General features: G+C 42.9%; 1 protein-coding gene and 1 long non-coding RNA gene across 49 annotated transcripts in view; one reads left to right on the forward strand and one right to left on the reverse strand.

The window, feature by feature from the left end:
• PTK2 (protein tyrosine kinase 2) overlaps window positions 1-19,651 on the reverse strand; it is a 279,886-nt gene that overhangs the window by 90,082 nt on the left and 170,153 nt on the right. For all 48 annotated transcript variants that reach the window (XM_070631065.1, XM_070631067.1, XM_070631054.1 and 45 more), the window contains 2 exons: window positions 15,948-15,978; window positions 11,950-12,002 (listed from right to left, as the gene is read on the reverse strand). In XM_070631065.1, coding sequence (XP_070487166.1) covers window positions 11,950-12,002; window positions 15,948-15,978 — 84 coding nt within the window. The remainder of the gene's footprint in view (window positions 1-11,949; window positions 12,003-15,947; window positions 15,979-19,651) is intronic.
• The window catches only part of LOC139085176 (uncharacterized), a 29,224-nt gene continuing 12,313 nt past the window's right edge, over window positions 2,741-19,651 (forward strand). The window contains exons 1-2 of the long non-coding RNA XR_011543274.1: window positions 2,741-2,799; window positions 5,728-5,792. This is a non-coding gene — a long non-coding RNA (uncharacterized lncRNA). The remainder of the gene's footprint in view (window positions 2,800-5,727; window positions 5,793-19,651) is intronic.

Raw genomic sequence — 19,651 nt, forward strand, 5'->3', positions numbered from 1 at the left:
AAGAAAACATGTTACATTTAAAGGCATATCTACAAAAACAAATACAAAATTGCAATGCTTTTATTTGACTACTGGCACACAATTTCTTACTATGATTGACTTGAGTTTAAAAAATATTTTATTATTTTAAAATGCAATTTCCTCGTTTAGCAACGATTAACGCTAGATATAGAAACTTTTTAGCAGAACATAAGGAGAGTTTCCTGGCTCCACAGAGCCAACCAAGTGAAGGTACAGGTATCTCTACAAATAACCAAATGAAGCAAAATGAAACAAGACAAAAAACAGAGACTAATAAATAACTCAAGATTCTTGTGAACATCTAACGTACAACCATAAAAAGAAAAATTGCAGAAAACTAGCAGATCCTGATTTGTGAAAGAGCTTTATGAGCCATTTCTCCCAAATCATTAGCAAAGACACAGACTCAGACCTTAAATAAATTACCTTAACATAAAAAACTGGGGATGAGGATGTTTGAATATACAGGTTGCAAAGCCCCCTACCTACAAGCATCAGTTATTCATTCACTCCTTCATTCACATACTTAAAATTCATCTGAAAGTCAACTCTCTCTGTACCAGGCACTTGTCAGATCAACAAGACATGACCCAGCCCTCCAGGAGCACACAGCTCAGTAAAACAGAGAAGCAACAGTTACAGCAGATTATGTCGAAATGAAGTCAGAACAAGAGATGCATGGAACATGTGACAGAAAAGACACAGGTGGCATGCAAAATTTAACCATAGGATACCATCAAGAAAGATCAGGACTTCAGGCATGGGCCCAGGCAGAATACAGGGTAGGATCAAGATGACAACAATTTATGGACATTGTCAACATGTTTGGAGCACAAACGAGAACTGAAACATACAACTTAGTAGTATTTTCAAATGGTATGCTGTGATTCCAACAACATTTACTATTTAATCTTCCCCCTCCATCTGAAAAGCCACCCTAAATCACATACTCAACTTCCTAGGTGATGACTCAAGAGAGGGCGGCTTTCTGTGGTTACTGGTCAACAACAGGAAAACAGAATGACTGCGTCAGGCTGAACGGATTGCTGGGCAAGGGGCAAGACTACAGTCCTGTGCCACACAATGAAGCTTCTGTCAACGATGGACCGTACATATGATGGTGGTTCCATAAGACTGGGCCCACACAGCTTAGGTGTGTAGTGTGCTGTACCATCCAGTCTGTGTAAGCGCACTCTATGATGTCTGCACAACGACGGAATCACCAAAGGACACATTTCTCAGAATGTACCCCCGTCAGTAAGGGACATGGGACATTGCCAGGATGAAATAAGAACATGAACTCTGAATAAGATAAGGCATTCCATCAGTATTAAATTCCCTGATTTTGATAATTACTCTGTGACTGTATAAGAGGATATTCTTGGTCTCAGGAAATACACACTGAAACATTTCTAAGTAAAGTGGCACACTATGTCTGCAACTTGCTTTCAAATGGTTCAAGGAAAAAAACAGAGCGAAAGATACAGCAAGTGGGCCAAAATAAACACATAATGAATCTGAGTAAACAATGTATGAGACTCCATTTTACTACTCTTACAACCATTCTCTAAGTGTGAAATTATGAAAAAATAAAAATACAGGGCACATGCGTTTGGATTCAGATACAGCTGGCTCCACTATTTACTCCCTGTCCCTGGAAAAGTCGCCAAGTTCCGTTTCTGTCTCCTATTTGTAAAATGAGGCAGCAACAGAAGCCTCCTTAGGTAAACAGCTGCAGACGGGACCCCCAGGCATTAGGCACAGGGCGACCACTCCGTAAGTGTCAGCTATTTCTATTTTTCTACTGTTTATTTTATTTTTAAACCCAGCTGAATATTCTTTACATTAACTTAAAAAGTAAATAATTAAAAAAAATTAAGTATAACTTTTCTTGAGTAATATCAAGAACATTAAAAAGGTGTTAGAATCCTTCTTTATTTTATTCAAGATAAATTACTTTATTCAAGATGATTACTTTACTGACGCTTGTTGAACATCTAGTACGAGCCAGGAAGACCATGTAGATGTGGGGGTGACAGCAGTGAAACAGGCCCTCAAACTCCTACCTTATTGGGCTTATGTTGTAGGAGAAGAGACGATAAACAAAGTAAGTAAATTACATGGTAGTACGTCAACATGTAAGCGCTGTGGAGAAAAACAACAAAGCAGAAGTGGGCCAGGCAGTGTTTTCCTATGGGGTTGCAACTCTAAATATGGAAGGATCACTTGCAAAAAGCCTTCTAGGAGCAGAGGGAGAGGGCAGCGCACAAGTCTGGGAAGGTGGGCCAGGGCAGAGCAAACGGCAGAAGCGCAGGCGGGCTCTGCAGAGGCAGGCGCAGGGCACTTGCTGTTGCAAGGTGACCGCGCTAATCCAGGTGGAGAGTGCTGTAAACTTGGACAAGGGTACTCGCAGGGAAACCCGGACTGTGAATATATTTGGGGGATTGAGCCAATTAGGCTTCGCCAATGGACTGGATACGGCAGGAGAAAGAATAGTAGCATCAAGAATCACCCCAAAGATTTTGGTCTCATCAACCAGAAAGAAGGAGCTGCCGCCTCCTAAGAGGAGAAGAGTGAGAAGAGCATGCTTGGAGGGAGGACCAGGAGTTAGTTTTGAATATATTAAGTTTGAGATACTCATTAGACATCAGAGTCAACATGGTGAGATGGCAGGTGGCTGCAAGAGCCTAGAGTTCCGGGAAGAATCCAGGACAGAGATGACAGTTTGGGAGTTACCAGCATAACTAAGGCATGAAACACAATGAGATCCCTGGAAGGGTGAGTCTTGTGTTCTGGGAAAACAGTCCTTCTAGCAAATCATCCAGCCAGAGGGGTCATGGGAACGTCCCTCCTCCCCTACAATGACAAAACCCATGAATTCATAATGATGCTTAAAACAACAACATCTGGCTAGGGAGGCAACTCATTATTTTAAAAACTGACAAATAAAAGGAAAGAATAAAGCAGTTTTCTTGTCTTTCCAGTAGGAACCATGCCTCAAGGTAAGTGAACAGCTACTGAAGGAAAGTTGTCTTTAGAAGTATAATAGCTAAATAAATAAAGAAGACATAGCAGAATTCACATGTCGCCTTTTTGTGGCCCTTAATGAAATCTAGGTGTGAATGTCAGTAGCTGCTAAAGCCATCAGTAGCTGCTAACACTCAAAGGAGCTTTATAATAGATGGATCACAGACTGACCCATTCCACTGATCAGCCTTAAGGGCACAAAGAGAGACGGCCAGATGTTACGTACATCACCTACGACGTGTTCTTGTAAAACAAAACAAAACAAATCATTGAGCCCGAATCTAATCAAACTTCTTTCAATCCTAATGACTAGCTAACAGGAAACATAGGAACACGGAGGCCTGAGAGGAATGCATTCAACACATCACAGAGGTGTAATCAGTCAGACCCAGAGCGCGAGGAAAAACAGCATAAGTGACACAATGTCTTCAACAGATAAGTGGCAATGAAAAAACAAAGAGGAACCCTCATACACTGCTGGTGGGAATGCAAACTGGTGCAGCCACTGTGAAAAACAGTATGGAGATTTCTCAAAAAATTAAAAATAGAGGGGCCTGCCTGGTGGCCTAATGGTTAAGTGCACATGTTCCACTTCTGCGGCCCAGGGTTCACCGTTTCGGATCCTGGGTGCAGACATGGCACTGCTTGGTAAGCCATGCTGTGGTAGGCGTCCCACATATAAAGTAGAGCAAGATGGGCATGGATGTCAGCTCAGGGCCAGTCTCCCACAGCAAAAAGAGGAGGATTGGAAGCAGATGTTAGCTCAGGGCTATCTTCCTCAAAAAATAAATAAATAAATAAAATTAAAAATAGAAATACCATATGACTCAGCTATCCCACTACTGGGTATTTATCCAAAGAACTTGAAATCAACAATCCAAAGAGACTTCTGCACCCCTATGTTCATGGCAGCATTATTCACAATAGCCAAGATGTGGAAGCAACCCAGTGTCCATCAACTGAGGAATGGATAAAGAAGATGTGGTATATAAACAATGGAATACTACCCAGCCATAAAAAAAGACAAAATCGCCCCATTTGCAACAACATGATGGACCTTGAGGGTATCAGGTTACGTCAAATAAGCCAGACAGAGAAAGACAAACACTATATGATTTCATTCATTTGTGGAAGATAAACAAACACAGGGACAAAGAGAACAGATTAGCAGTTACCAGGGGAAGGGGTTTAGGGGTGGGCACAAGGGGCGAAGGGGTGCATTTATATGGTGACTGACAAATAATAACGTACAAATGAAATTTCACAATGTTATAAACTATTATGACCTCGATTAAAAAAAAAGAGAAGGCCCAGCCGAGAGATACAGGAGGAGACAGGAGATGCAACAAGCCAAGTTCAACCAGTCTGCTGGTTTGACTCTTGACTGGAGGAAACCAAGTGCAAAAATTCGGTCTTCAGGGAAACTGGAACACGGACTGGATAGTTGGTACTAAGGAATTACTGTTGGGGTCAGCCTCACGATCTAGTGGTTAAGTTCGGCAAGCTCTGCTTCAGCAGCCCAGGTTCACTTCCTGGGTGTGGACCTACACCACCCAGCAGCAGCCACGCTATGGCAGCGACCTACATACAAAATAGTGGAAGACTGGCACAGATGTTAGCTCAGGGTGAATCTTCCTCAAGCAAAAAGAGGAAGACTGGCAGCAGATATTAGCTTAGGGCAAATCTTCCTCAGCAAAAAAAAAAAAAAAAAAAAGAAAGAAAGCAAAAGAAAAAGGAATCACTAATTTTTGCAATATAATAACATTAAGAAAAGAATTCTTATCTTTTAGAAATATTTATAGAGGAAATATGCCTTAGCTTTGCTTTAAAACAATCAATGGGGACTATGTGTTTGTGTAAGTGTGTAAAGGTAGAGAGGAAATAAGACTGGACATCAGATAAGATTGGCCATCAGTTTTTAGCTATTGCATCTAGGTGATGCGTACCTGGAGGGTCATTATATAATTTTATTCTCTCTACTCCTGTATATGTTTGAAATTTTACATGACAAAAAGTTAAAGAAATTCAAAATTCAAAAGCATAACAATATCCATTCATTCATATGGTTTCTGCTTGTAAAAGTACCAAAATATTTGTCTTGACTCATGTGGTTTGATTTTAGTAAGTTCCACAATTACGATGAAGCCATGACACGCTACAACTAGGGGGGAAAAGCCTTGACATCAAATTCTAGAATTTATATTTTAAAAGTTTCAAGTCTTCCTTTAAAATTTTTCTCTGAGAAGAAAAAAATAACTGGGCCTTTTGATGTTAGTGTATTTGTTTTTAAATTTAGCAAGATGACACTTGGGCTTCTTGTATTTTAGTAACAAATTTTTAAAAAATTATTAAAGTTTACTCAATATGGTGTTAAAAAGTTTAGCCAGAGGATCAAGAAGGTTCATGAGCCAAGTATACCCAAACGCTGCCCATCGTGAGGCATAATTTCATATAGACAAAAACACGCTCTGGTTCAACATCTCTCAAGAAACACTGTATTGTCCCTTATTATGTGGAGGTGATTAGGGAGAAGGTAGGCATACTCTCTTCTGGAAAGTTCACAGGGCTAAGGGAACAGATGTGTGTGGCCTGGAGAGTTGTAAAAATAAATATCCTCCTTAAAATTTGTGGTTCTCATTGTTGCTCTGCTTTTCACTTGGGCTCTTTTTCATTTGCAAGTGTCTCCGGCTACTCCCTGCCAGCGAGGCCTACAAGGGTCTGTCTACACGCCTGCAGCGGAGAGGGTAAGTCCAATTCCAGCGTGAGGAATCAGAAGCCAGTCTGGCCCTGGGCCGTTCTTCAGGATACTACTTTAGAACATATGCTGCAGATATTTCAGTACCTATGTGACTCCAGAGTATTTTTCTCAACTCCTTTAGAAACCAGAGAGGAGAGGGACAGGATTAAGTAGCCCCCCGGAATTTCAACAGAGGCAAAGAGAGCTCGAATGACGTAACAGTGGTGGGAGAGGGTGGGCTGGGAGAGAGGAGGCAGCACAGGGGGGCATTCTGATGACTCACTTCCGTCCGCAAGCACAACACCATCAGTCATCCTGTCCATACCCAGGCGGAGACAACTGTGAGCCTGTCAGTGACTAAACGGCTCTCCTAACACCAGATTGATTACAGAACACTATTCATGACTGCTGAAATTAGATTTTCCAGTAACATGTCAAAACACCCAATACTTACCACTTTGTGCACATAAAAATAATCAGCAGCATTGATTTGATTTTTTTTATTCCTAAAAGCTAGCATTTAAATCAAGCTTTAAATCTACTGAAAGCAGAAGAGACTACCTTGTAAATCATAGCATCATCAAAAGTGAAACTAGGGTGTACACCAGACAAAAGAAAGTCTTTCAAGCTTGAATACAGGGCAGACTTTTGAATTTTACCTGAAGAGCGTCATAAATGAGTCAGTACTATGCTATTCCTGGTAAATGGAGGAAAAAATTACAATGGCATCACACAAACTCTTCCAAGGTATTCCTCCCTTCCACACTGAACATCAGCAAGCTTTCTGAATGAGTCAGTGTGGTCTAACGTAAAGACAATGGGTTTTGGAGCCCAAGATCTGGGTTTTAATCAGACTCTCTACTACTTACTACTATCTCAACCAGGCCAAGCCACGTCATCTCTGAGTCTTAATTCCCCATTTGTAAAGTGGAAATGTTACCAGGAAGACTGTCCTGAAGTTTAAACAAGACAGTACATGTAAATGTGCTAGGCATGCTCTCTGAGCTCTTCCATGTGTAAATAACTACTTACATATTTACAAAGCAGCGACACAGCAATGAATGAATAATATCCCACCACCACCATATATTTTGCAGAACTTTACAGTTTACAAACCACTTTTGCCTATATAAAGTGGTTGTTTAAGAATTTGTAATGAAGCAGTTCAATGCAAATAACATTTATTTTGTTAAGGGTATTTTAGTTAAGAATAATTTTCAGTAACTAACTTGAAAAACCTAAAAGTAATCTCACATAAAGGAAATGATGCCGCATGATTAACAGCTAAACCAAAAGAATCTGTTCTAAAGTAAAAAAATAAATTTTTTTTTAATTTGCAACAAATACTGAAAAAGTATCATCAGAAAGTGGTGCATTTGTTTATCACAAAGGGCTCGGCAGAGACCATCAAAGCAAACGTTTCTACCTACAGAAGAGGTCACTGCACTGACTGCCATGACGGAGACACAACAGAGGGAACCTGTTTCACCGTCTCCATGCCCATCGTGGATAATCCAAACAGTTCACAAGAGCTGCGTGCACAATGCAGCGGCACTGTCACCTGTGCTATCCTCTATTTCTGGTCACACTTAAGGTTTTACAGCTTGATCAGGGCCTGGTTATTAAAAAACAAAACAAAGCATTAAAACACAAAAACCAACCAACCAAAACCAGAGTTTATGCCTTTGAAATACTTAAAATTCAGCTTTATTCATTGATTTTCCTTGGCAATATCTCTATACCTGGGAAAATTTCACCCATACAAACACTGCTCAAGCACCCATCCCCAATCCAGGCCACATCCTCTCTCTGAACACACGTACAGACCGCTTATTACAAGCACTGGTCTCTCAGTTCTAAGTTCTACCTGAGCCCTATAATAAGCACAAGTTTCCTAAAAACTTAATAATTAGGCTAAAAAAATTCCTTTAGGCCCTCAGAATAATGTGCCCAAGGAATGCACTGTTCTGCTAGATATTTTTGTAAATCTGTTCATCTCACGGTCACTTCTACAGAGACACTGAGTCTAGATTTCAGAGACGAATTCTCCGTACAGTGACCTCAGGTCTAACTGCGGCCTTACTGGAGCTGATCTAATAACTCCGTCTGCCTCACAGTGGAGTGCGGATGAGAGCCTGCTTTCTCGCCTCTGGAATGCCGGGATATCGCTTTACTTCCCAACCAGGGATCCACCAAGAGCTGAAAACTGTCTCAAGTTATCTGGACTCTGATTCCTCCTGTTGGCTAGCCTCCAAGCCCCTTGCCCAACACCTCCGAGGAAAGTGTCCAGCACGATTCAGTGATAAGCTCACAGGGAATCGTCCGAGAGTCCAGTGACTCTCGATGTCATTGCCAGCTCTGCGCATCCTGCTCCCGGAATGCAGTCCTCTAAGTTTCAGCACATCTCCATACCTTGCTCAGGCATTCACTGATTTATTTTAAAAAATTACTAAGCACTTATGTCCCGGACAATAAACAGACAAAGAGAATATGTCTTTGCCTATGACGGGGTTGTGGTCTACAGAACAGAAAGTTTCTAAAATAATTATACCCATTTAAAGATTATCCATAATAGAGAGACATATGGCGGGCTAGAGAACTCTGGGGAAGGAGTCCTAGAGTAGTCAGGGAAGGCTTCTAGGAGGTGGTGACATCTGAACCTGGTCTTCAAGATCAGGTAAGAACTTTTTGGTTGTGAACAGAAATGCGGGGGGTCAGACAAGTCCCACTTTCTCCATCTTCCCAAGTGCTTCTCCATCTGTACTTGGGGTAAACTCCTTTAATTGGTATTGAAAGGCAATATGGCCTGGAGGGCAGTAATGATCTGAGTTCCAATCCTAGCTCCATCATTTTCAAGCTATGTGACGCTGAACAAGCCTGTTTACTCTCTGAAGTCAGTTCCTCATACCTGTGAAATGGGGGATGATAAAGACCTTGTGAGGCTATCACAGGGATTAACCAAGATAGTAGCTCCCGACGTGCATACCACACCGAATGCTTAATGAAAACAGGCCTGTCTCTTCTTCGCTGTGTGTGGCCTTGGCCAAGCTCCTGAGTCCCAATTACCCTGCCCACTGCATCTCCTGGGCCTCCATCCCCGCTCTCTCTGCTACCCTGCTGGTGCCTGGATTTGCCAAGCTCCTTGGTGTCTGCATGACTCCATCTCTCACGTCATTCAGTTGCCTGCCCACACGCCATCTGCTCAGAGAGACATTTCTTGACCACAATTATAAACAGCTCCACCCCTTGCTCTCGATTTACCTGCTTTACTTTCATTCATTGTCTCTAGCCTGTCTCCTCCACAGAGTGTCAAGTCCATAAAGGAAGGGGCCTGTCTTTATTCACTATCATACCCCAGCATCTGGAATGGTGCCTGGCACACAGTAGGCCCCATAAGTGTTTGCTGACTGACTTAATGTAAAATGGGACATGTAAAACTGGAATAATATCCCTCTTGCAGGGTTAGAGGTTAAATGAGATGGAGCATGACAGAAAGCAAATCATCACGGCTGGCACAGAGTCCGACTGCAGCCCCACCCCAGTCGCCTGCAGACAGAACAGCCCCGTGGCAGCGGAAGGAGACGCAGGGGAAGCAGGGGTCCAGGAGCAGCGGGGCGCTCTCCCTCAGTGGGACAGTACCACACCCACATGCTGCAGGGTTTCCAGGTTGCTGGGTAAAGAAATAACCTTGGGATTTAGTAACAGTGCTGGTTTTCTAGCTATGAACCTAAAAGCTGGTGGGCTAAGTCTAAGGTAGAGGCTCCTGGCCAGCCAGGCTGGTTCAGACATTATGTGTATAGTCTTTGTGGAAGATACAAATATACCGCACTGGTTAGTCCAACTGCACCAAACTGAGCGAGCAGCAGGTCGAATGGGAGAAGGTCAACAGGAACCTAAACACATTAGTGTTGTCATGACACACCCACCGCACTCTTCCTTTACCTGTATCTGCACATTACCACAGTGACAGTCACACAGGAAACAGCGTCAGTGATCTTGAAGAACAGAAAGACTCAGACATGTGATGATGAGAAGAATATCCCGGCCTCTGGAACAGCTCGAGCAGAACTACAGAGCTACGGTGGGGTGAGTGGCACATCCCAGCTTCATGTGGCTGCAGACAACGTGGAGGAGGGAAGAGGGGAGGAGTGGAAAGGGAGGCTGTGGAGGATGATGGAAGGCCTCTGAGGGCTGAGCTGAGGAGCCTAACCTGCACCTGACGGATTGTAAACTATTATTGAAAGTTTCTGACCAGAGAACTGCCTATTTAAATTATATACATGTGGCAGCAATCAAACTAGTACAGAGAATGGACTGAAGTGTGAACTTCTAGTTAAGGGATAACTGGGAAGAAATAATGAAGGCAGAATCCTAAGGGAGGGGTTGGCTGGGAGAGGTAAAAATCCAGAGGTTTGATGATGATCAGTTGCTAAAAAATCTCTGAGGTTTAAAACCTGAAGAACTGAGGACACTGATTAAAAGGGATTGGAAAAAGGGAGAAGGAACAAGATGTGAAGGTTCTGTGAGGACCCACTTTACTTCATTATGAGCTAACAGGCCGTCCCGGCTCGCTCCCACCCGGAGACTGTGGCGCCTCCGCGAGGCAACACAGCGGCGAGGCATGCGAGCGCTTCCTGGGCCTCACTCCTAAGACCGCTCTCAGCCGGCAAGGAGACGGCCCAGAGTGCTACCAGGAAGGACTCGGCGCTGGCTCCAGCATCACCTCTTCTACAGAGCATCCTCTGAAGCCCAGGGACTGTTCTCTCCTCCGGACTCAGCTGAGCTGACAGAAAGAATCCTTCCCCACCCTCACCAGGAGGGCACGGCCTTTCTCTCTCCAGCTGGATTACAAACTCCCTGAGGGCCTGGTTTACACGTGTGAATCTCCTGTTCCCACCATGGACTGAACAAGAGCAAATGCTGAGCACTACTTATGCTGAGCACCACTGCTGGGCTTAGGAGAGTCCAGCGAGGGCCGTGGGCAAGCGAGACTGCCCACTGATTTAGAACAGGCCAGGCTCCCTGCAGCCTGTGGGTGCCTGACACTGTCCGACAGCACACACTCTAGCACTCACGACCCCTCTCCCCTGTTAGGAAGCGATCGATGATTTCTTAGGCTGTGGTACTCAGACACACACCGCTCACACACAATTCATCAGTAAAGCATCCTTGCTAAAGCACAAGTATTTCTTTCTGCTAAATAAAAGCGCAGGTATTTCTTAAGAGAGGGCTTGTGGGATGTTTGTGCACAATTAAAAAATAAGCAATTACATTTCTATGTAGGAACACTAAACAAGAATCCAGTCATCAACTAGGCAAAAGCACAAAACTAAATTTCAGGAAAAATTAACTGAAGGTAAATTAAACTAACAAGAATTAGGTTTCTTCTAAGTCAGACTGTCAAATACTAGAGTCATTAGGAACTTACTATTTTAGAAATGTAACATTTACATTATTATATTTACAGATTATAAATATGTGTGTATAGATATACACATATATCTATATCTATATATATATACACATAGTGAATATACTTTAAGACACTAACTTGGGTCCTGAAAGATGCTTTTTTCCTCCCTTTCCTCTGTTTTCTACATTTTTAAATAAGGAAAAAAGGCACATATATTTTGAAAACATACCAAGGAAAGTACACACACCCATCACACCAGCAACAGTTAAGATGCTGCTTTCGCCAGTATCTTAACTGTGTTTTTAAGAAAGCAATATTCAAACACCACTCCATGTTCATCATGAAAGACAAAAACCATTGAAAAATGTTTCACATTTCCTGAACTCAAAAAAAAATAAATATACAAAGCATATTCTGTTTCTGAATTACAAAGATAAATTATAATGGCAACTTCAAAAGTAAGCATTTTTACTCTAAATTAACATGACATTAAAACTGAAAAATAACTTCTGACATATATCTCGTCTTAGAAAACAAACCTATCAGCCACATTTAAATGTGTTTAATGAGGGTAACGTTGTACAACTTTGGGCAGCTGGACTGTTTAACTTGTGATTCTAGACTCCTTCCACTCTAGGAGTACTCGCACTAGTGATGAGGAGACCTCTAACGCGCAGTGGTCCTCCTGTCACAGCCGCCGCGCGCGTCCACTCCGCAGCCCGCCGTGAGGCTCTCTGGGCTGGCCGCTCACCTGACACGGAGACGGCGTGTGTCCGCACACCTTGCCTCTCGCTGTTGGCCAGCCTGTAAGACAGAGGGGCAGAGCTGTGAGTGCCGCACTCAGGAAACAAACGCCCACTCGTCCCAACGGGCTGCCCAGGATCAGGAAGACTACACCACTTCCCCTGGAGACTTCACATCATAAAGGCTGCTTTTACAATATCAGATTCCACCACCCGAGGCACTTAACCAGACTGCGTCACTGTTTTAAAGATCAGAAACTAAGACAGACAACTGAAGGACAGCGAACCGTGCTGAGAAGGAACTCGTGACAGTGACTTACAACACCGCAAACCACTTAATGTGGTGTACACGGGTTAGATAAAGTCTTAAATTTAAATGCCAGGCTGCAAGTGAATGCCCAAAAGTTATACAATGGAGGGGGAAAATATCTAGAATTGAAATTTGCTCTCTAAAACGTTAATTTGAAATACTGTAGTATGACTGGTCCTTCATACATTGAGAGCATGTAAAAAAGCAGGCAAACATTAATATTATTATTATTTACAGACTGAAAAAGGTAAGCTTAATGTAAGCTGATCACTTATTTCATGAAATGATTCAACAACATCAGTGTTTTACATATTCACCCACACAAAACAAAATTTTGGCCAAAAGTTTCAGCAACATTAAAAAAATCCAAGTATTGGGGACAGCCCCATGGCCCAGTGGTCAAAGTTCCACATGCTCTGCTTTGGCGGCCCGGGTTCAGTTTCAGATCCCGGGCATGGACCTGCTCCACTCATCAGCCATGCTGTGGAGGCATCCCACATACAAAGTAGAGGAAGACTGGCACATGTTAGTTCAGGGCAAATCTTCCTCAAGCAAAAAAGAAGAGGAGTGGCAGTGGATATTAGCTCAGGGCGAATCTTCCTCACCAAAAAAAAAAAAAAAAAAAAAAAAATCCAAATATAGTTTAGTTTAAAATTTTTGGAAAGCACAAAACACAGAGAAAAAAGGAACCTCATAGTCTTCAAATGTCAGTTACCTTGATCTTTTTATAAAAGAAAACTTTTTCCAGATACAGAAACATTTACCACGGAAGTACTGAATAGAAATTTTTCTTAGTATGTAGAATTGACACTAGGAAATACTGGAACTTAGAAATAGTATACTTTTTTTGAGAACTAGAAATATTCAACTGTATAATCTCTATAATTAACGATTATAGCATAAAGCCATAAAATTGAGTTTCTTTTATTGAATTCTCTAAGTATTTGAAATCTTATAGCTTTTAAGTTTAACTAAAGTGGTTTTCTGACAAATCACCACTTTCTCTTCCGTTGCAGCTACATGACTTATTATAACTATCTTTGAGCTATATTTCTTGGGAAGCCATAGGGTACATAAATAGTCTACGTCACTTGCTTCCATGTCCTGCTGCCAGAACTGTGGCGTCTTCCTTCGCCACACCATGTTTCTGTGTGCTGCTGTGGGTCAGCTTTCTCACAATTGCATGGATTTCACTGCTTTTCTGATCAACAGCAGTAACAGTGTCTCCTGCTCTATGATTTGTGGAAATTCTGCTCTTTTAAAGTTTGATTTATTCAGTGTTTCTATCATCTGCTAGCACTTCTAACCTACTATCTTCTTCACTCACTTCTATATCTATGTTTATTATTCCTGTAACTTTTAATTCTCAAAGTCATCACCTAACGACTTTCCACAATTCAAGATACTCGGAGCATTAGTTCCTGGCCTGATGTGGGACATTAATAAATATCTATTAAATATTGTTGAATTTGTGAAAAACTGCCTAAAAGCTAAGAGAAAGCTGGTTTCGCCACCCCTTCACTCACCTGGACAGCTACTGTGTACCTACTATGTGCCAGATACTGCCCAGTGTCACGACCACAATGCCACCTGACCCTGGCCATCAACGAGGCCACAGGGCTATGGACAAGCAAAGAGGTTTTTTTTTTTGAGGAAGATTAGCCCTGAACTAACATCTGCTGCCAATCCTCCTCTTTTTGCTGAGGAAGACTGGCCCTCAGCTAACATCCATGCCCATCTTCCTCTACTTTATATGTGGGACGCCTGCCACAGCATGGCTTGCCAAGCGGTGCCATGTCCATACCTGGATCCGAACCGGTGAACCCAGGGCCGCTGAAGCAGAATGTGCAAACTTAACCGCTGTGCCACGGGGCCAGCCCTGAGGTAATTTTTAAAAGTGTGATAAGTACTATGGCAAAGTAGAAGGTGTTATGGGAAAACACACAGGAAGGCTCTCCAGGACTGGTTAGTCATTTCCAGAGGAAATGATGTAGGATGAGACCTGAGAGATGAGCAGGGCCTAGCTGAGGACAAGGGGGCTGGAGGAAAAGTGAGTCATGCTGGAAAGAGCGTTTACAAAGACCTGGAGGCAAAGAAAGGACAGTGAACTCCAGGAAGTGAAAACAGTTCACTTGTAGCTGAAGAGCAGGGTGAGAGTAGCGAAAGGAGGCTAGAGGAGCCAGCAGGTGAACAAGTGTACAGGATGCTGCCAGCCAGCTTAAGGATGTTGGCGTTTATCCTTAGAGCAACAGCAAGTGAGGCATCGGCTTTAATTAAGAAAGCTCCCTCACATTGTAGTACAGAGAATGGATGGACGATGGGCAAAACTGGACAGACGAAGATGGGTAGGAGGTGTGCAGAAGAAGGTTAACCTAGCTGGCCCGAGACTGCTATCTTTTGAGGCTGGCCCTTGGCTGGTGTGTGGGAACTTGGATTTCAGGAGGGTTCCCACCATCCCCTAACTAAGAAGTGTGGTCTGCTGTGCCTAAACTGTCTGTACAAACAATATGGTTCACGTTGAAGCCCTGCTTTCCTTCGGGGAATCTAGAAGTTTGGGACATGCCAGGCCGAGAGTATGTATGTGATCAGGCCCCCATGAACCCCCAGGCAACGAGTCTTTAATAAGCTTCCTCACTAGACAGTATTTCACACAGCATCACACTCACTGCTAGACGAAACGAGTGCGCCCTGCGTGAGGCCACTGGGAGAGGGCTCTCAGGAGCGTGCCTCGGTTTCCTGGGACTTCACCCCTTGCGCCCTCTCCCGGGGCCGGGCTTGCTCTGTGGCCTCTTGCTCTAACACATCACAGCCGTGAGCATGACCATATGCTGAATCCTGCGAGTTCTCTCTAGAGAATCACTGAACCTGGGGGTGGGCTTGGGGATCCCTAGTCTGCTGGAGTAGCCCAGACAGGTGATGATAATAGCTAAAAGCAGGGGAGGGACAGTGGAAAGGAGGAGAAGTGGCTGATCTGATAGATTTAGAAACAGAAATGAAGGACTGGTGATGGACCGGCAGTAGAGAGGAGGGAGAGTGACAAGACAGCAACGATGCCCAGGCTTCAGCCTCCTGATCCTATTTCCAGGACCCTCGCAGGTGAAGTATTCTTCTGCAGGTGAGCACTCAGGCACACAGCTATAATTGTTTATTTACCTGTATATCTGAATGTCTAGATTTTAATTTTCAAACGGTCCCCAGTTCTTAACACACAGAATAGAGAAGTTATTAAATAAGTTCTTTTGGCATTACTATTTAATTCTCTTAATTTTATAGATCAACACATCTACTATGAAATTCATGACATAAACAAGTAAAAAAATTAATATAAATTTCTTAATTTTCTCCCGTGTAACATAGCCAGAATGGTCGCCATTTTCAGGCTCTTATAAAGATTGGTGGTGACTATAATGTGACTGTTTAGCAACAGGCCTCCACAGTATTATCACTATGATTTTTCTTGAGCTCCCTACTGAACTTAAAATAAAGGGAAAATTCGTTTCAAACTTTTGATTAAATCTAAATACATAACATGATTTATAATTGATTTGATTTCTTTCTGGAAATATTTGTTTTCTAGTTCCCTAATCACATATGTAGAAAAATTTGATTATTAAAGGAAAATGGATTATAAAGCATAGTGATTTCCTTCCAGCGTCTAACACAACTGAATAACAACATGCACAAAGCAGCACTTACTTTGGTATTGACGGCAAAGCCCGTTCGCCTTCTGGGGAAAAAAAAGGAAAGAGAGATGAGGTTCCTTCTATTCCTTTTGAAAAGGTTAGATGTAGAAATCGGGGAAGGATGAGTTTTATTCCAGTATCTTAGCAATAACCCCTTAAAGGAAGTTATTCTACCGTCTATCTTAGGCTTTCATGGTCTTCTTTTCAATATTTCTAACAAACATAAACTGACTGTAGTTGCATACTGTTTAAAAGGTACTGCCTAATCAAAACAAAGCATTAACATGACAAATTGGTAAGAGATTTCCTTCCAAGGAGACTCTAAAAGATGAAGGATTTCTCATGGTTAAAGTCAACAATCTTTACCAAAAGACTGAACATTCAACATTTTGATAAAAATGCTCACTAGCAACGACACCAAAATCTACGCAGTGAACACAGAGAAATACAAAGAAAACAAATCCACAGGATGCGTGGCTACCAGAGGAGCTGAAGAAGCAGAGGAACCGAAGAACCAAGCAGGCCTGCAGAGTGGTGGCCTGAGGGCTTCTGAGCGCGGCCAGGCTGGGGGTGGGGGGGGGGTGCGCCCGGGGGCCTCTAGGACGGTGCTCATCTCCCACCAATGACCGGGCCGGCCCGTCGCTTTGGGCAGTGACTGGCTCCTGCCTGATGAAGCTCAGGACTTTGTTCAGTGGTTGAGGGGACTCTCTCTCCCCACCCCTCCTTTTGTGAACCAGGAGCATGGAGCCTCCCCCAGTTTAATCTGGATTAATCTAATGGGCCCCTGACTGATCGATCCTCCCTTCTAATCCATCCCTGAGCTAAGTTACTACCAGAATAATCTTCCCTAAATGCAAATTCATCAAGTCATTCCCCTGCTTAAAATTTTAGTGTCTCTCGACAGCTTTTAGGATGAAATTTAAGCACCTCAACTTAACCCGCAAAGCACAGCTTTGATTCTTTTGCCACACAAAACAGCTCTGTCTCCCTTCTTTGGGTGTGTCTGTAGGGCCGTGGGGTGGAGATGCCTTCCCAGGCAGTTCCTTAGGTAACACCCCCAGTGCAGTCACCCTTACTGTCCAGGATTCCTCTCCTTGCATTTGCCCTTGAACTCAGTCCCATCAGTTCCCTCCACCCACCAGGCCACTGAAGTTACCCTTGTCACGGTCTCTCCAGTCTCATTCTCTACTATTTCCTGATTCTACGTGATTGCATATTATATTTCCCTGAATACATCACGCTGCCTTGAAAGACGCTTGAAAGAGCTCTTTCTTCTGGTGGAAATAGCATTTCTCAATCTTTCAAAGCTCAATTCCACCATGATCTCCTCAAAGGAGCTCTTCCCAGAATACTCCAAGTGGCTTGGAATGGCCCTCCTGTGCTTCTGCTCCAGCATACAGAAGAGCATTTGCTACGTATCGGACTACTTGAAGGTGAGACCTAACCTGCCACAGGTGTCCCTACCGCCCGGGCGGGCACCTGGCACTCAAAGGCTCTCAGACCAGTGCTTGGTAAACGAGGAATTCAATCAGCCTTGGGCCCCAAGTGAGTGACTCTCTGAACAACTGTTTATTTACCTATGAGACAGAGAGCACGCTGCCTCGTTTGCACGGATAGTTGTGAGGCTTAAAATAACACAGAACATATCCAACCACCGCATAATAGCCAATGCACTACAGGAATTCCATCCAAATTTCCTCACTCTTTGAATTATTGACATTCAAATTTCAAGCAAAATAACCAAGTTATACCATGAAGACCAAAGTTAGAATAAGTAGAAAATCTTATTGGTTGTTTATCCCATGAATGCTATCACCACCATCTTAACCACATCCAACACTGTCAATTAATGATATGGCCTTTCAAATGGCATATGTGTGATTTGTAACTGTTTGTGCACTCTTTCTTGAAATTTCTACTTCCTTGGAGAGAAAAACAACAGCTATTTTTTTAAAGATCTCTTTTTCCTTTTTCTTTTTTAATTTTTGCAGGGAAGGATGTACCCTGAGCTAACATCTGTTGCCAATCTTCCTCTTTTTTTTCCCCAAAGCCCCAGTGCATGGCTGTATATCCTAGTTGTAAATGCTTCTAGTTCTTCCTTGTGAGCTGCCGCCACAGCAGGGCTACTGACAGACGAGTGGTGTGGTTCTGCCACCAGGAAATGAACCCGGGCCACCGAAGTGGTGAGTGTGCAGAACTTTAACCACTAGGCCCTCAGGACTGGCTTGAAAAAGAAACTAGTTATTAAATATTTGGTTAATATAGACTTCCAAAGTAGCTGGGCAGGAGTAGCAAGAAGGCTGTAAAAGAGCTGATTAACAACTGAAGGATCTTAAGAGAGTAAATTTTCAGGAAGCAAAAAAAATAACAGAATATTGAGCAAAATGGCAACAGACATTAATAGCAGTAGCATTATAAAAAAACCTAAGTACTCACTAACTAAAATGCCCAATTCTAGGAGTTAATTTTTAACATTCCTTTAAATTTATAAGTTGACTGAACATACGATTTCTCATGTCATTCACATGGTTTGTATCTTATTTCTCTGAATAAATTCTGTTTTTTTTTAAGGAAGATTAGCCCTGAGCTAACATCTGCCGCCAATCCTCCTCTTTTTACTGAGGAAGACTTGCCCTAAGCTAACATCCGTGCCCCTCTTCCTCTACTTTATATGTGGGATGCCTACTGCCTACCACACCTTGCCAAGGGGTGCCACGTCCACACCCAGGATCAGAACTGGTGAACCCCGGGCCACCGAAGCAGAACATGTGAACTTAACTGCTGCACTACCGGGCCAGCTCCCAGAACTAAAAATCTAAATAAATCTAAATCATAAAGATATATAACGTGGGGGAAAAAGTGAAAAAGTTGAAGGCCCCCTCCCCTGCTTCAAATACAATTCCATTCTCCTTAGAAGTATTCACTAGCCACAGTTGGGCACTTAACTTTCCCCACTTCCAGACTCCTTTTATGCTCATGAATTCACACACATAGGTTTGGATCTATATATAAATAAATAAACGAGGGAGCATGCATACCTGATACAATACCATGCGGCTGCTGAAAACGACAATGGTGCTATTTTTGTGTTACAAACCTACATGCTCCCTCATTTATTTGTTAGTTCCCATCCTGCGGACACTGAGGTTGTTTCCAAGCCTGTGCAATTATAAACAATGGAGGGTGAACGTCCTGCGTCAGTGGTTCCGCAGGACACCTTTCTAGGAGGTGGACGACTGGACAGGGAGCTGCTGCGACTCTGTCCTCTGGAAATGTACCAGCTGACGGTGATACCAACAAAGCGGGAGACTGCATTTTCCAATAGCCTTGTATTATCAGTCTTTTTACCAATCTAATAAACATAAAATGGCATGTGTCACTCTGTCTGTCTGTTTACTGGACATTTATATGTTCATTCTTCTATGAGGCGCCCGTTTTTATACTGGGTTGTCACTGAATAAGAAGAACACTTGCAAAACAAGAGATTTTAACTCTTTATTGTAGGTGTTAGAAATGTTTTCCCCTCTGTGTCACAGCTTTCAAACACGTTCCTTTTACTAATAGGAGCAACTCCACGTTTATATAATGCACTATCAATTTTGTTCTTCCTATCTTCTGGGTTTCGTGTCACACTTAGAGGCATGCATCCCCTCCCCTCACACTGTACAGTATTTACTCTCATCCTATATATGGAAAATCTACTTAAGAACAAGGAAA

Source organism: Equus przewalskii, chromosome 8 (assembly GCF_037783145.1).
Source record: "Equus przewalskii isolate Varuska chromosome 8, EquPr2, whole genome shotgun sequence".
NCBI classification, from domain to species: Eukaryota; Metazoa; Chordata; class Mammalia; order Perissodactyla; family Equidae; genus Equus; species Equus przewalskii.